The sequence below is a fragment of the Manis pentadactyla genome, chromosome 3 (genome assembly GCF_030020395.1).
Source record: "Manis pentadactyla isolate mManPen7 chromosome 3, mManPen7.hap1, whole genome shotgun sequence".
Taxonomy (NCBI): Eukaryota; Metazoa; Chordata; class Mammalia; order Pholidota; family Manidae; genus Manis; species Manis pentadactyla.
This window is the reverse complement of record NC_080021.1, coordinates 167774946-167792490: the sequence shown is the minus strand read 5'-3', so window position 1 is coordinate 167792490 and position 17545 is coordinate 167774946. Positions and strand designations below refer to the sequence as shown.

At 36.1% G+C, this 17545-nt stretch overlaps 1 protein-coding gene across 10 annotated transcripts in view; it reads left to right on the top strand.

Moving 5' to 3' along the window:
- The window catches only part of NFIB (nuclear factor I B), a 428132-nt gene that overhangs the window by 383941 nt on the left and 26646 nt on the right, over window positions 1-17545 (top strand). For 5 of the 10 annotated variants that reach the window (XM_057498690.1, XM_057498688.1, XM_057498692.1 and 2 more), the window contains exons 7-10: window positions 3947-4081; window positions 7599-7783; window positions 11838-12003; window positions 15220-15302. In XM_057498690.1, the coding sequence (XP_057354673.1) occupies window positions 3947-4081; window positions 7599-7783; window positions 11838-12003; window positions 15220-15302 (569 nt within the window). The remainder of the gene's footprint in view (window positions 1-3946; window positions 4082-7598; window positions 7784-11837; window positions 12004-15219; window positions 15303-17545) is intronic. The other 5 variants (XM_057498693.1, XM_057498689.1, XM_036926674.2 and 2 more) reach the window with 3 other exon arrangements.

Sequence of the window (17545 nt, the reverse complement as noted above, 5' to 3'; positions counted from 1 at the left end):
CTTTTCTCTTCTGAAATCAGTTTACTTATAAATTGTTACCTTCTAAGTCAAATTAAAACTTCTTTCTCTGATTTCCTATCCTCACTGGTCTTTGCTTCTTTCTCATCAGCCATCAGCAATTCCTGCCTCCTTCCCACCAACAGAAGCACCAGCTAATCCTTTTCTTAATCATCTTAAACCTTTCTTCAACTTCTTAATTTCATGTATTATTCAACTTATGCTTTATTATGTATGTATTATTATCCAACTTGTGGTATGTTTATGTTATTCAAATTATTTTTAACTTAATCTTTTTATTTGTTATTCTTCCAGCTTGAGGGACAGTAGATTGTGAAAAGCATGGCATTTGTTTTTCTCTACAGAAAAAAAAACATCTCTCCTACATATTCATTGCTCAAACATTTTTTTCCTGTAGCATATGAGTGCATTAAAATAGAAATTGTATCATTTTTCAGTTTGGTATGAAGTCTATTAGACTGCAGACATTCAAAATAAAATTAAAATCAAAACAAGACTAGTTTGATTCATGATTAAAATGTAATAGCTAGAAACTCTACCCTTGTTTCTCCCAGATAATTGACCTTTTATTTTTATTTTATTCCCTCTTCAGTCCAGAGAGTTTTTCCCTTCAGGGGAGGGGGTTCACTTTGTGTCCCCCTAAGAACTTAGCATAGTGCCTTGTAATGTTGTCTATGAGTATATTTTTATTGATTAATGGGCCCCAAATTAATTTCATTTAGTGGGAAAACAAAGGCAATTAAGCCTGTTCTCTAATACTACCATTCCTTAATCTGTTTTCTAAACTAATCATTTCGGTATGGACAGTGGACCTTTCCATTCTTATTTTTAGTATTATAAGTTAATTTTGTTCTTTAAGGAAGCAACGGTTTGTGGTCCCTTTTACAGCTTAGAGAGTGAATTTCATTTTGTTTCTGCTATATTAGGCTGTATAATTCCTCTGTCTTCTGAACATGAAAGTAACATTATTATTTAGTGCATGCCTAAAGAGAACCAGAAAAATAAATGGACCTATAAGAATTACCCAGTAAAGCCAAGTGTATCATTTTGATCAAGAAAATGCAAAGGCTTCATTTCTTAAAAATTATATAATCACATATATTCTTGAACTTCTGTACAAACAACCTCAATTCATGTGAAGCCCTTTACAAAAAGAGACCCATGTGAGTTTGGCTGGGTTGAGTAAAAATTCTGAAGTAGTTACAGTAGTTGCAATAGCCCTGATTGAACTTCTCCAGAAATTAGTTAACTAGAATGACACCTATTCTGCCTCCAAGCTCTGGTCACATTTAATTGTTTTTAAATGATGTACAGAATATGCTTTATTCTTTATACTATGGAGTCCTTAGAAACTTCATACAGGTTAATTTTTTTGAAGTTTATATTTAAGCACAGATAAAACATGAGTGTCAATAAAAAGTTACCAGTTTCTTTTTCTAAGCATTGATTTTAAAAGTTTTAGAATTAATTTATTACATCCTCTATAAATTGAAGGATAGAAGAAAGGTTCTTCCCATCTCTAACAATCTATATGCCTATGATTAACTTCAAGCAGGCCGAAACCTGCATTTGTAGCATACCTTTCAAAAATCACACATGTTCTTAAGTGAAGTTAAGTATTATTTTTGGCACTTTGAAGGTAACTTAGCTGAAATGAACTTCTGTTGTCTATTTCTTAAGTGATCTTAAATTTTCTTCTGTTTTTTAGCAGCATTAATTGCAATGGTTTTGTTAACATTTTCTTTCCTTTGTTTTTTCTTTCTGAGAAAGATAAAAGGAAATGGTTCACTGACTCATCTGCCAGTTAGTCACAAACTGTAGCTTATAGCTACAGATATACCTGTCATTTTGTTGTGGACAGCTATGTCTGCTGTCTTTATAGTACCATATCCATTCTTTAAGTGCCAATATGCTGAAAACACTTATTTAATTTTATGGAATGCCTTCACCTGAGCTTAGGTAATTTTTCAAGTGGTAAAAAATAATGATAACCAGTTTATATTTACAACACCATCAAGTTTTTTTCTCATGTTGAAAAAACTTCATTAATTAAAAATGCAAATTGTATATGTATCTTATGTGTGAGAGTTTTTTTAATAAAATTTTCTTTTTTAGAGATATTGCAAACTGAAATATTTATAGATGAAATGATGCAATGTGTGGGATTTCCTTCAAACTAATACAGGGGAAGGGAGTGTAGGTGTAGTAAAGGTGAAATGAGATTGGCTGAGTTGAAAATTGATGAAGCTGGGTCATGAGTACATGAGACTCCATTACTAGTCTGTCTACTTATGTATAAATTTTTAAATTCTGATAATACAGATATAAATTTTATAGCTCATATGATTTTTGGAACATCTTGCTATAGATTTATAAGTCTCCATAAAAATCAACATTACTCAAGGTGTTGAAGACAGGGCTCATCTCTCCTACCAACTGGAGTTTCCTTCTGAATTCCCTATTCCGACTAACGTCATGGTACAACCTCAGTCACCCAAGGTGGTGATAATACATCAGCTATTCGTTGAATTGGGTTAATTCTGTTTAAGTGTCTATTGCATTAGCTCTATCTCCACTCTTATTTCAAACTCTCATGATCTATCTTTTGGCAGTATTAAGTATTTGTTGAATGAATGAATGAATGAATGAATGCAGCCCTAAATGCGTTTCCTATCATAGCACTTTTTGCAATGTTTTATAATTCCTTTTTGATGTGTCTATATCCCTTCACTAGAGTTTAAGTTCTATAGATGCTGAAACCAAACGTAGTTCATCACTGTGTTCCCAGCAACTAGCTCAGTGTCTGGCATAGATTAGCTCTTCAATAAATATTTATGGAATGAATGTATTACTCTATCTTCTTACATGGTCTCCATGATGCTGCCCCCATTTCAGCTAAGTCCCCCTCCCTGTACTTTCTGGGTTGATTGCTTTAGACTGTAAATATGATCATGTTCCACTCATCATTAGCATTCCCCATCAGGGTAAGCATTCAGGCATTCATCCACAAAGCCTGTGGCCCCTCATCATGTGGGTCCTGCGAGCTGTACTTTGCCACTCCACAGGCCACTTGTACTACTTGCATATTTTATGCTCCCTTTGAGAACATTTCTTCCTCTGGGAATGTCATCCCTATCCACATTTTAAACATGGCGCCACTGAGGGCACCTTCCTTACCTGGGGGAGGCTGAGGCGATCACTGCCCCTGTGCAGTGAGGCTGGAGAAGCAGCCACAGATGCCCCAATGCCTCTGCTCCCAGCACTCGCCCTCCCTCTCAACTATTGACTGCAGTCTTCTCCTCAGCAGTTTCCTCTTCACCGACAGTGAGTACCCCTATAGCAGCAACGACGTTGTGTTTTTCATCACCTCCTTACTTTGCCAAATAGAGGAAGCCAATAAATATTTGCAGAATGAGCAAATTAAGGAATATATTTTTTGCTAAGAAAGTAATGACTTTTCCATAAAACACATTAAATCAATGATATACTTACCAGCATATCTGAAGGTTTTACACATTTGTACCAGGTTTTCCTCTATTTTTCCCACAGCACAGTCAGCAGATCAAAAGACAAATCCCCTAATCATATAAATCTACAAATGAAATGCTGAAGTACAAAAGACCTTCATGTGAACCAAGGGGCCAAGGGAAACATGATAGTTTTTTGAAGTTCAAGATTTATTTAATAGTATGAATAATTCCGATGATAATTTTAATGAAGCCTTGGGTTAGCTTCAGTGGTGATTGTTTCTGACAGATATTTCAAAGCTCCAATGTAGCTGGGTCTTCAACCCTCAGTATATATTTTGTAAATGAGCTGAAAGTACAAAATAATAAAATGTTGGAGAATAAGAGCTCTTATAATGTTAATGTGACTCTTACAGCTTAAGAAAGTCATGAAGCTTGAGTTTTTCACTCTGCCTTTACAGATATGTCTTCTCCGACTACTATGAAGAAGCCTGAAAAGCCGCTGTTTAGCTCAACATCTCCACAGGATTCTTCCCCAAGACTGAGCACTTTTCCCCAGCACCACCATCCCGGAATACCTGGAGTTGCACACAGTGGTGAGGAGTTTCAAGCAGAGAGGAGAAGCTTCCCTCTTGTTTGCAGAGCTCAAACCCTCAGGGATGGATCAAGAGTTTATAATTATAGCTTTGGTGACCATATTTCCTCAATCAATAGAGGGAGGGGTCATAATATGGCCCAATACTTTTTAAATAATATATGAGAAAAGATTTTCAAAGCCATAGAATTTAATAACATTTATGTTTGTATTTTTTAACTGCCTTCATTGGAAGATTACAATCACAAGAAATGAGAAAATATGGGCTACTTTGTTATCTTAACTATAGCTTCAGGATTAGTCCTACTTGTATATATTTTATTAAGAGAAAAAGTGGGATTTTAAGTACATTGCTCAGTTTAGAGTATTTCCAGAGGCACTAAGATCTGCAGACACTGTTTCTATAGACGTTATTTTCTATACCAAAATAAATACTGGACTACTTATCTGGGACTGAAATTAGTCAGAAAAATAAAAGAGGAACTTTCTTTGACAATTATTTTATATGCAGAAATGCTTCCTGTAGGCTAGTATGCATGGTGTTATGTCTAATATTTTAATTTAAATAGGAAAAATAATTTGATATTTCACATTTGAACTTTAAGAAACAATTCAATTAGACCCTCTCAGAAATTAAAGATGAGATATAATTAATAAGCAATACTGCATACTTTCTATTATATTACTTTTAGGCCCTAGAGAGGAGTAGATGAATTTTAGAGGGGAAAGTTTTATGTATAAATATATTTATACTCATACACTTACTGCTTTAAATTTATGGTTAGTTAATTCCTTAGACCCTGGTTTTTAAACTTTATTCAAAGGATAACTTCTGTTACAAAAAAGTTATCAACTTTGTCCATAAAGTGTATGTTGATATGTATTTTTGCTGTATTTAAAAAATGCATGGCTTTTATGAAAAATTAATTATAAATATTTTATTTTCATTAGGAAAATGATAAGATTAAGAGAGGAATATACAAATCAAATGTGGGAGTGTAAAGAGTTTTATGGTTTGTACTGCTAAGATAGGTGAAAAAAATTACTCTTTCATGGATTTATAATGTTGACTATTGGCAAAATTAACTTAAAAGTCAAATCATTCATTTATTATGACACCTGATAAACATATTCACATTTCTAAGATTTGGAAAAAAAATTAAACACAGTATTTTTAAATATTGAACTGGGAGAGAGACATAGTGTCTTTCACCAGACACTTGTTTAATATGAATATATTAGGGCCTGTGGTAGACACCTTGGTCATGAGAGACAGCTTCTAATACTTAAAAAGCTGATGGTCCAGTAGGGAGATAAGACCTTACTGGCCAGAAATTGAATCTGACAAGACTAGATACTTTGAGGAGAATTAGATGCCTGGAAGAGATGTGTTGTGAACTAAAGTTTGCAGTCAGTTCACCATAAGAAGGAAGAAGGCAAGAGGAAGGTTGTTTCAGGCGAGCCGACAGCATGTATCTGCACAGCAGAGGTCATGTCAGCAAGGAACAGTCATATACAGCTTAGGATCCACACATATCTCCATGTGGCCAGCAAATAGCCTGCCACATTAGTAGAGAGTGACCAGAGAGGAGGCCAAAGAAATGAAACAGCTCTGGGTCTTAGAGCACCTGAGGATGGTATAAGCCTGGGAAATTGTTAGGATTTAATTCTGGAAGCAGTAGGCAGTCATAGACAGATTTTTAGCAGAGAAATTACATGATTAAAATGGTATTTTTAAAAAGTCATTCCTATGAAACCATAAAAAAGAAAACAAGGAGCGAGACTGCAGGAAAGACAATTAGGAAGGCTTTGCAATAATGCAAGCAAGAAATGTTTATACTTCATGAATGTACATATGAATTCTTTCATAATGAAGGGAAACACTTTTTGCCTTGTGTTTTGATTTTTTTTAAAGGACTAGAATGACTTTTATTCATGAAGTAGCCATTTTTACTTTCAGTTTGAAATACTACATTCTCTCTCGCATATAGTATCAGGCCAGCTCTAGCTTATGTGAGCGCATTGCCAGAGAGCCCAGAGATTGGAGCTCTGATTTAATATGTGCCAGTTCAGTTGGAAAGAGATCCCTTCCAAAACTACTGGTGCCAAATTGATCGCAGAGCCCAGAGGACCCAAGATAGAGCTCTGTGTATGTCCTCGAAGGGTTTGTGCACAGATGAGAATGAAGACCATGGTTAAGCTGAGCTGAGAACAATGGCACTTTGATACTAAGCAAAAAGATGCCAAATTTACCTTAGTGTTTGTATTAAATTATACTTTTAAATGTGTATACTTGTTTGTAAAGTAGTATTGCAAGAAGGCATTTTAAGAAATATGTAATTGTTCTCTGAAAGGCATCCCTTGATGGGATAAGTGTAGTCTTCACGATGTGGAAAGATTACATGAAGCCTCATTCTCAGAGGTCCTCAGGCAGTCAGTCATTCTGTGGTTAGGCCCAGGAATCTGCATTGTTACGACTTATGCCAGAGGATCTGAGTGACGTGGCCATTCAGGGAGCAGAGTTGAGACCATAAAATTGATTTTATGACTCCTCCATGATACACATTCTTAATTTCTTGTGTCTTCTTTGGGGAAGATAAGCAATATCCCTTAAAACATATTTTTTTGCACATAATTACAGAGTTGGAGATAATTGTTCCAGATAATTTTCATTTATAGGTCATGGAAAGAATTTATTTTTCATATTCTTTGCTAAATTGTCCTATAGAACACTAGACATTTATCATATGTAATTTCCTATAATTTGGATTGAGATATTAAATAGAAACAGACATTTTATCTTCATGTCTACATGTACTCTTAAATTGTACTTCTGTGATTATTTCCCTGAACGTTATAGAGATAATGACCATGCAATTATATTCCTTCTCCATTTTTCAAACTTAGGAATTACATTTAAAAAACTAAATAAATTATGATTGTAACTAATGTTGAAAAATTACAGTACAATTAAACACTGTCCACATTGCATATGTTTTATATATTATTTCCCTTTTAAAATATTTGACTTATGGGCAAGTTAATATGGCTATATGAGAGTTTAAAATCACATTTCAGTGGATTTTATTCTTGGTCTTATCTTAATAATATCCTTTAAGCTACATTTAGCAAGAATTAGAGCAGGAAGAAAAAAAGCTACAGAATAGAGCTCTTTTGATTTGAAAGGAACATTTTCATTAGAAAAACAAGTTCCTAGGCTTTATGTTCAAACGTTCATAAGCATTTATACAATGATTAGGTAAAATTATGCAGGACTTTATGGTTTACTAATTACTGGCTCCCCTTCTAGCCAACCACCGGGTAGTATATACAGGGAAAATATTTAAAATTGGGTTGCATTTCTGTTTTGAAGTTTGGTAGAGAATGTGTGGATCCCCTGCTTGCTAATTAAATCATGGGGAAACCTGTTTTCTGGTTTCACAAGATTCTCTAGGATCAGTGTGGAGCAGTAAGGAAAACAGCTAACCAGTCAATCTTTCCTTTTGTATCTTCTACAGTCATCTCAACCCGAACTCCACCTCCACCCTCACCGTTGCCATTTCCAACACAAGCTATTCTTCCTCCAGCCCCATCGAGCTACTTTTCTCATCCAACAATCAGATATCCTCCCCACCTGAATCCTCAGGATACTCTGAAGAACTATGTACCTTCTTATGACCCATCCAGTCCGCAGACAAGCCAGGTAAAAAATGAGAGAGAAAATAAGAGTAGAGCCTAAGGGAGATGGAACAGGTCTAACTCTAAGACATGAAGCTTACTCAGACATTATGTCTGGCAGAACATCAAGCTTTTGAAATCCGTCTTCAGGAAGTTCCTTGGTGACTCAATAAGTTTTTATTTAAAAGGTGGCTGAATGACAGGTAGGAAGTGTGTTGCCCCAAAGGGGCACATTTGTGAAGATGTTTTTGGTTTGATGTTTTCGAATTTTCATTGACTGAAGAGAAAGTTTATGCATAAAGTACATTGACAAAAAAGCTCTGAGCTGGAGTTCACACCTCTGAAATATCTGGTTTGACACGGAGACAAAGTGCTTATTTCAGGCAAGAGCAAGGTATGCGCTAAAATAAACACACACCAAAGAACTTACAGTTGTATTTATAGACCCACTATTAGGTATTAAAATAAGCTCTGGTAATGTAAACATTTTCAGTATTTGATGACTACTTGAATATTCTTTGCACAGACATGACTACATGAGTGACATGACTAGAATATCTTTTTTTTTTTTGTAAACATTGTGCAGTAGTTTTAAGGATTCATTATAGAAGTGTAGTGACTCATGTGCCTTTCTCATTCACTAAGCATGTGTTTTTTTCTATGGACAGTTCACTTCATAGGGATTTGGTATAAGAGGATTTTCCACAATCAAGTAGACAGTCTTTGTGCCAAAGCTTGGTCTACCAATAATTGTAATATCCCAAATCTGTAATGTAATTTTGATCTTATGGTCTGGTATTTGGCTTTACTGATTTATCTCCAAGACTCCTGTCTACTCCTTATTTCACCTTTTAATGCTCTGAGGGATTTTCATAAACTTTCTGTCATTAATGCTGTTCCATTACTAAAGTGCCAGTATATAGTATGTGCATATTAATTTGGAATTAACAAAGAAAGATCTGAAAAAAAATCCCTATGGTCTTAAGTAATTGCTGAAATGAAGCAAAACAGTCCTTTCTGAATGTTTTGAGTAACAGCATATCCAGCACCAGTTGGGTTACTTAAAAAGTTATCTGTACTTTTAGCTCCATTGAATTATCAATCCACCATTCTTGAATTTTGAATTTGAAGTAAAGCTATTTGTAGTTTAGAAAAAAATGTCCAAATGGTATAGCACTTCTAATGATTATAATAATAAACAACTAAAACATCTTAGTATATCAGTTTAGAAATAAAATTTGCTGTCAGAGCATGGATCCAAATGTCTCAGTTGCATAGAGCATTATGCCAGACTCAGCTGGGAACAGTGCACACAAGGTCTGATTTTAATTTATGTAGAATTTCCATGAATAACAAAGTCTAATTAAGACATCCATTAAAAGTCCTTACCGTTAATTCAGTGTGGAAAATCTTAGAGTTCCATTGGATTTTTTTTTTTAAACTGATGTCTTAATTAGGCACTGTTAGGGGAAAAATTATGCAAATTAAAATCAGGCCTTTAGTGTTATGCATTTCTTTAATTATTCAGTGCTTGTTTTACGTATATTTCAATTTCTTTAGAAGTTAAGAGGGCATATTAGGTGATAATCTGCCTACATTGTTCTCAGTTTTTCTAACTATTTTCAAGGTAAAGATCCAGCTTCGAAGAGATGCATCTTACTCACATCTCAGTTAAAAAAATAAAAATCCCCTCTCAGGATTTTGTATAATAGGAGCAATGTACTACATAGGATAATCCTTTCTTAATGCAGTTCAGCTTCGTCTGCAGATTAGATGTCTCTCTTTTCATATCTTCCGTATGAAAGTTCGTCTAACAGCCTTAGAAGAGAAGCTTTATAGTGTAGATTCATCTGTTTGAATTAGTAGAAGAGTGGAAAGAAATAACCCTCTTATTCTTCTGACCCTGAGTTTCAGAAAAGTCCATATTGGCTTGGGAATTCTTTCTTTGTCACCTCTATTATTTTTTAAATGAGAGAAACATCTGTTGGTTCATGTCGATTCGATTCCAGTAGACAAAGTTGCAGAGTGGGCAAGGTAATATATTCTGCGGCAGATCTTGACTTTACTGTCGTTAGTTTTCTGTTCCATGCTCTCAGGTAGGTGCAGTCGAACTGTTTTGGCGAACACAGTATACAGAACTGCTTTTTACTATCGAACGTACCACCAATGATAAAACGAAACTTTTCTTCTTGCTTGAGTGGGATAGACAAAACAGTTTTTGCGATATTCAAATGACCAGAAGTTAATGGTTTGTTCTAGAAAAAAACCCTGCTTTTCCCTTTGAAAGGAAGAATGGGTCTTTATTGCAAACTGCAGAATTGTTTTGGTGGGAACGTTGTATCTGCTTTGATTTTTTAACTCCAACTCAAAACCAATTAATTTGCATTTCAAAATAGGACTCTTGCCATTCACCTTTTGAGCTCCAAAAAATGGAGGGAAAATGAGCACTTGTCTACCTGTAGTCAACTGTTCCTTCCCCGTAGCCTTCAGCACTGCACTGATTTTGATTGTTAACTCGAACAACCGAAGTGCCTTGTCTTCCCCGCGGTGATTTGGAGATTAATTGGTTGCCGCTGCACCAATTAAAGAGAGACAGTCGTGCTATTCAATGGCATATCTTAAATAAAATTATTTTAAAGATCTAACTTTCTCATAGGTTTCCATAGGGGGAAACTCTGGGCAATTTTCTTGACATAAAGTTAAATACTTAAAATTAGATCAATACTTAAAAATACTGATCAACAGTCAGGATGCTCAGGAAGTCCATTTTTTTTTTTTAGAATGAACGATGTGGCCTCTGAGGAAACAACCAGAGACTTAGTTCGTGTCTTTCACAGTGCACACATGTCATTATCTGCTCATCGTTTTCTCTAATGAAATGTCTACTTTGTAGTTTATGTGCATGTGTTTAAATATTCTGTTTCTTTGCTTTCTTTGCCTTTAGCGGTGCAGATTATAAAGACCAAATATTTGTGGAGAATACCCTCATAGCAAACTGCTATGTACACCATGCTGGGGAGAACTCCAACTTTAGTGTAATCAAAAGTAGCATTCTCTGTCTAGAAAAATACATTCCAGGATTTCTTCAAACAGTGTACCCTTAGGATTTTGTCTCCTACTATGGATAGTATTTTTGTACCCTGGGCTAAAACTCAGATAATAATATCTTTTCTATCGTTGCCCAGGGGATTGTCTCAGTTCATTCCCACAAATGTCAATGGTAAATGTTCTGTGTAACTTCCCGTGCCCAGCAATGGAGGAGTAACTCAAGTCACAAAGGATATTTGATTGCCCTCTGCTTTCCTTCAGCACGTTTTAATTTACTTTGGAAATCTTTTATTTGTAGTTGTAAAGTCAGATCACTGCAGCATTTCATATCACTGAGTGGATCTGAAATTTTAAGAGCTTTAAATATCATCCTATCTGCTTGTGTAAGTAAATTATCAAAAGTTGAGTGGAGATCCTAGAATCTAAATAGCCTGATGTGTTTGAGCATACCTCAGTGTGCCTGAGTGTGAGTGAGAGCTGGAGTTTTTGTATGCAGAAAAATGGGCCTTGACTATAAATGATGGAAGTTACTGAGTTTGATCTGTTTGATCTTCTAGATATTCCTGTCTTCCTTACGTCAGGGATATCATTGTTTAGGTGAAAAGTGTATGTGGAAAGCCAACCCGGACTGACTCACTGTAGAAAATAAAGAGCAGAGAAGGAAGCCCTGGTTCTACTGCTCACTAGCTCAGTCAGGACTTCCATTTGAGACTTGGGCTAAGCCTGTAAGTCTCCACTGAAGTTTTCTGGCCTCCTAAAAAAAAAGGATCAGTTCTACCTGGCTCTCAAGTGTGTTATAAAGACAAATTCACATGTATAAAGTGCTTTGAGGATGAAGACTTCTTTTTAAATGCTACTGATTCTTATTACAACTAACCATTGATTGGTCTCTGACTCAGACTTGAGAGGGCCAGTGCAGCCGTTACCCACAGTGTGCAAGGTCCCTGTGCCCAAGTGTGCTGAGTGGAGTTGTTGGACAAAATAACTGCCTTTTGGATTGTTTCACCCGGCATTCTGTTTTTGTTTTGTAGCCTAACAGCAGTGGTCAAGTAGTAGGGAAAGTGCCTGGCCATTTCACTCCTGTCTTGGCACCCTCTCCCCATCCCAGTGCAGTGCGACCTGTGACCCTGACCATGACAGACACTAAACCCATCACTACATCCACTGAAGGTGAGGCAGCTTCACCTACAGCAACCAGTAAGTATTTCTGTAGGAAATGAGAAATGTCCATCAGAGGCGCCACTGGATATCTGATCCAAGGTGGAGAACTCAGCAACTTCTCCAGCTACCCGACCAGATGGAGATTTCTCATTTATGTGGAACTGGCAGGCATGTATGCGGCCTGGCTGTCACCTGCTCTCTCTTAGCAAATGGCAGTCAGTGCCTCATATTTGAAAAGGGAAAAGCTGATTTGTTTGAGTGAACAGCTCTGACAAAAATCATAAGTCATGCCTGCTTGTTCAAGGTATACATTGAAAATGCACTGAGCAGCATAACGCAGTGTACAAGGGTCTTCTGTCACCCAGAGAGATATTAGATGATTGTTACTTATTGGAGCATTCCTACAGAGATCAAGGCCTCTCACCAGGCAGACCGGGTCAGTGCTTCTGTGAGAGAGCTTCATGGTCACGTTACTGTAGGTTAAGTCACTGAAAAACAGCACCCACGATGCTGGGTGCACATGAGAACAGTTCAAAGCTCAGGGTTAGGCACATGGAAGCTACCTGCACTTCCATTGTCTACAACTTTCTGAAAGCATTTTTTGATTATTTTGCCTTTCATGGTATATCAGGTACTATGCTTTTTAGCATGGCCATACATTTCAAATGTCAGAGATTCAGCCAGTGAACTTTCACAGAGCATATGAATAACCCAAAGGAGTCCTTTGCTTCTTCGTATAGAATACTCATTAGTACACAAGGAGTTATTACCTAATTTTTCTATTGGCTTCATCCAAACTACCAGCTTCCTGGAACAGGAGCTGGTATACACAGATTGTTAAAGTGGGATGGATGAAGTATCAGTCAGGAGGAATAAACATGCTCCCCTTCAATTATACATTTATTTCAAATGTAGGGCTTCTGTTTTCTTTCCAAAAGCAAGAAAATCCCCACACTCTGGAAATTCCTATGTGAAATTACAGAGATAATTGGAGGCACCTCTCTCTGGCTTGCTTTCTTGGCCATTGGAAATATGCTTGCTTTATTTATTTATTTATATATTTATTTATTTATTTATTTATTCAGTTTCATGGCTCCTGAAAATGTAGGAAGGAACCCGACAAGCAAAATGGACAGTATTCTGAGAGTACAGTGAAATCAGCATTTCTTTCTCAAAAGTCATGAGGTCTTATAGATTAATATGTCCTAAGGCTTGTAATTCCCATCAATAATCACCAATGGTTAGTAACGGATTTGTTGGTAGAGTGCCCTACACTATTGAACACTTCCCTGAATGTACAGATGGATGAGACCCAGTCAAGGAAGACTAATAATTCTTTTGTTCCAAAGGTTAGCTATGTCCATGACAGTCACTAAAATACTATGTCCCAATTTTAAAAGTAGATATCTTAGCATCTTTGAACAGATCTAAGTCAGCAATTTAAATAAAAGCAAATGGAAAGTAAAGATATCTTTTAAAAAGTAGTAGAAACACTATCACAAGATAAGTGATCAAATCCAAGTTCCAGAAACTTCTGGTACTTACTCTTACAGTGGCGTTAATAGATGAGATCCAAGGGAGGATCATACCCAAATGATCACTCACTTATGGGAGTACTATCAGCCTGTTTGTTAGTGAATTGTGTTGTACTCACATTGAGGTTATTCAAAAAAGGATCTCTTCTGAGAAGTAAAATTACAAAATATTCAAAAGAAATATCTTGGTTATATAAAAATGGCTGCATCAGCCCCTATTCCACTCCTGCATAAAAGAAAGCTAGTGAGTGGTTTTTATTCTCTATAAGCAAACCTGCTCCCTAGGCACCCCTGATGGTGAGAAATTGGTCTTTGCATTGATAAGTCAATAAAATTAAAGAAAACACAAAGACCACAGAAACCTCTTTCTCATGGTTGAAAAGAAAGAGTAGCACGGACTTGGCACCCATTCTGTGTGGGTGAGGCTCTTCTCCAGCTGTTCGTGCTCTGCATGGAGTCGCAGAGGCCTGGAGAATGAGTAGGGGCCGCTGGCTGCTTGTGGCTGCTGTTGCCTGGTCCCTTTATTCAGGAATAATTAAAAGATGAATTGCAAGCATCTTTACTGTTTTAAAAAGTTGTCCGAAAAACCCTCAATGGGTCAAATCCTGCAGTTCTTCAAATCTATGTGGCAGAATTAATATACTGCTTTAAGAAAAGGACTTTTTTAAATTAATGCCTGGATTCCTCATTATCTGATGGTTTTGAACCAAACATTTTATCTTTCTTCAGACCTATAAATGTCACATAAATGGCAAAAATTCAGTTGCTTCTGTTTATTCCAACATGGAGTGATGGGGTTGCCTAGTGTTGGGAAGTTACAGTAATCCTCTTCTTGTGAAAGGAAACAAAAATCCTTAGAAATAGGGCTCTGCTTCCTTGGGAAAATTCACTCAATACCAAAAAGCACCTATACAAAAAGTACTTGCCAAGTGAGACCATACAAATTTAAGAAGTATCCATTATATGTACTACTACCGGTGGCCAAATATTTAAAAGGTGCCATCAACTCCCCTGCTGGACCAATCAAAAGAAATTAACTTTGTGTGCTCATGGAAAAGAAAGGATTTTTTTTTTCAAAAACAATCCTATCAAACATAAGGTTATTTTTACATTCAAGAAAATACTGAGCTAATTCACCTATATGATATCACAAAAATAGGCTTCTCCTTCACGTTAGGAAAGTTAAATGTTCTTTTTAGTAAAATCTGTAAAAAAGTAAGACATTTTTCATCCTGTGTCATCACACACATCTGCTTAAATTCCATCATTAAAAGCTTTCACTTTTCCCTGACAGACTTTGAGTATGCCTTTACAATGAGAGTCACAGACCATCACTGATGATTCCATTATTAGACAACTGCTATCTGGTAAAAAGGCACAGCTAGGGAAAGGATGGTTCTATGTAGCCAGCCCCGGGTGCTCCTGTGAGACTCTAACCGGAGCACGTAAGTGTGACATGCCCGCACCAGAGGATGGGGTATCGTTTACTGGATAGATTTTTGGGGTGGGGGATAAACTAGTTGATTCGAGGCCAGCTACCATTTCTTTTTTTCACTTGGTGTTCACTCAGACAAAAAAGAGGAGAAAGAAGAGCCACTTTTTTTTTTTTTTTTTTTTGGTTGCCAAGTCCCACTTCTCTGGGTTTCTTTTACATGGTCAGGGTGTTCATTCTGATAGTTCACAATTTTTATCTTTGTTTTTGTTCTTCCTTAATCAGCCTACACAGCCTCAGGCACTTCTCAAGCCAATCGATATGTGGGACTAAGCCCAAGAGACCCATCCTTCCTACATCAGCAACAGGTGGGCAAGTTTCCCCCAGGTGTGACGGTGTAGCCACGCTTTCGCATATTGGTGCTTTCCTCCATGCTGCCTCTCAGATCTGGACTCAGAACGGGGCTCACGGGGTTTCTGAGAAGGAAATCGATCACTTCATTTTCCAAAATATTTTTCTCATTTATCCTTTGTTTCCTGCCTCTCTAAACAGGGTTTCTCAAATTGGGTCAAGACCTTTTCCATCTCTGTGGCATATATCAATAACATCCCATGCATAGCAGTATTTCAGCCTAAGAGTATTTTTCTCAGCCTCATTGGCTGTTAGGAACTTACTAGCCTATAGTTTCCAAAGACAAAAGTTGGAAACTGATTTAAAAGCCAATTAGAGTAGAAGCAATACCCAGTTTGTGTTTTTGAACTCTTTCGTATTTTCTAGATGTTTTCCTCCTCATTTTGGTGTTTTAGTGCAGGGAGATGAGTCATGAATCTAAATCTCAGGCAACGCATCATTCCTGTTTTAACAAGTTGAAGTTGGTTTACCAATTTCAGATGTGATAAAACACTTGTTTTTGTTCTGCTTTCTAAATCATTTATGTTTGAAGTAGCATTTTAAACTTCACATCTCATTAATACTGTAAATTTAATGCAAATGATGTGTTTACTCAAACTGTGAAAATATACAGCCAGGATTAATGGTGGCTTATAAACAAATTGGCCACAGTCAAAAGCATGAACCATATCAATACAGAAATCCCACGATTCTAGTTATTGGATGACAAAACTCATTCCAAACACTTCAGAATTTAAATATATTTTAGATGCATTGTTTGCTGCTCTCAAGTGTTGATAGCAGAGCAGTTTGAAATTAAGTGTGCAAAATATTACATAGGGAAAAATAGACTACAGTCAGTAAGAAAGAGCTAGTATTAACTCACTTGCTCTCCATGTATAAGTTGTTTGTGCATATGTATGAGTTCTTACATATGTAGTAAGCCTGCACCTGTGCTCATGGCAACTTGTTTTGATCTAGGTCTGTCCACCTAGCTTATGCTATGTGTCTGTCTTAACTGTGCCTCCTGTGGAATTCTCGAGTCCTGCCCAGTTGCAGACCAAGGTGGCAGACTGCATATATTAAAGGTCACCACAAGCAGAGTTCAGAGAAAATCATGAAGATGAGAACTTATTCAAGATACCTGACATTTCGCCAGGTTTAAAAAAAGGAAAGCACAACAAAACAAAAGAGTGAGAACTAAGTGAAAACATCTGTACACAGTTAGGAACATACCAAATACTAATTAGTGGTTTTGCCAGCCATTGGCTTTTCAACGTAATTCTCTGGAATGTTGTTTTTTTTCACCTTGAAAACTGCTATAATGTGAAATGTGTTATAATTATTCTAATATGGTTCTATTTGACAAATGTATATGTTCATTGTATTTTTTAAAAACATATGCAGGTTTATAGGTTTAGAAACTTGTTCTTTTAAAGATCACTCCACATACTTCCAGAAATATTTTTGTCATGGGATTTGCATTATTCCTTATGAACACCTTCACTTTCTAGTTAATTTTTAATTCATAGAAATGTGCCTCCATTATTTAAACCTTTAGCCTCAAACACATTTAGAATATTATAACCAGTACCATGTAGTTAGAAGCAATCTTCCCATTCCCCATCCTAACCTATGGCAGCTTTAATTTTTTAATTTATCACCTATGACTAATATTAAAGCCTCATGGAATTATGACCACAAAAATTCATTTTATGAAAGTTACTTATTTCATATAGCTAAGGATAAATCAAGAAAACTTAGCAAGCATCAGGAAAATATGAGACCAATGGACATTGAGTTCTGAGAACATTTTAATCAAAAAATATATATATTTGTATATATTCCAGGACTGCAAACTTTTTTCATCAAAAACCACTACTTGTTATTTAAGGGGACAATGTCAAGTAAAGACCCCTTACAATATAAATATGATTTGTTCAGTCAAATGCAGTTGGTATTTATGGAGTATGGTTTGTATCGATCCTTGGAAGAAAAACCTTATATAAGCTTCATAGCTAAAATGTAATATTCAATTCTAAATACCATGCAGACCAAATTTGTCTTTGTACATAATGAAAGAGTTATTGCTACTTTTTGAATTGAGGAAGCCCAATATGCCAAGTTCATAATGAGCTACACTTTGAGGCGTACAGAAAATGAATATATATGCATATCATAAAATACATTAATATTACTAAACTGAGGTTCCAGTTAAAAG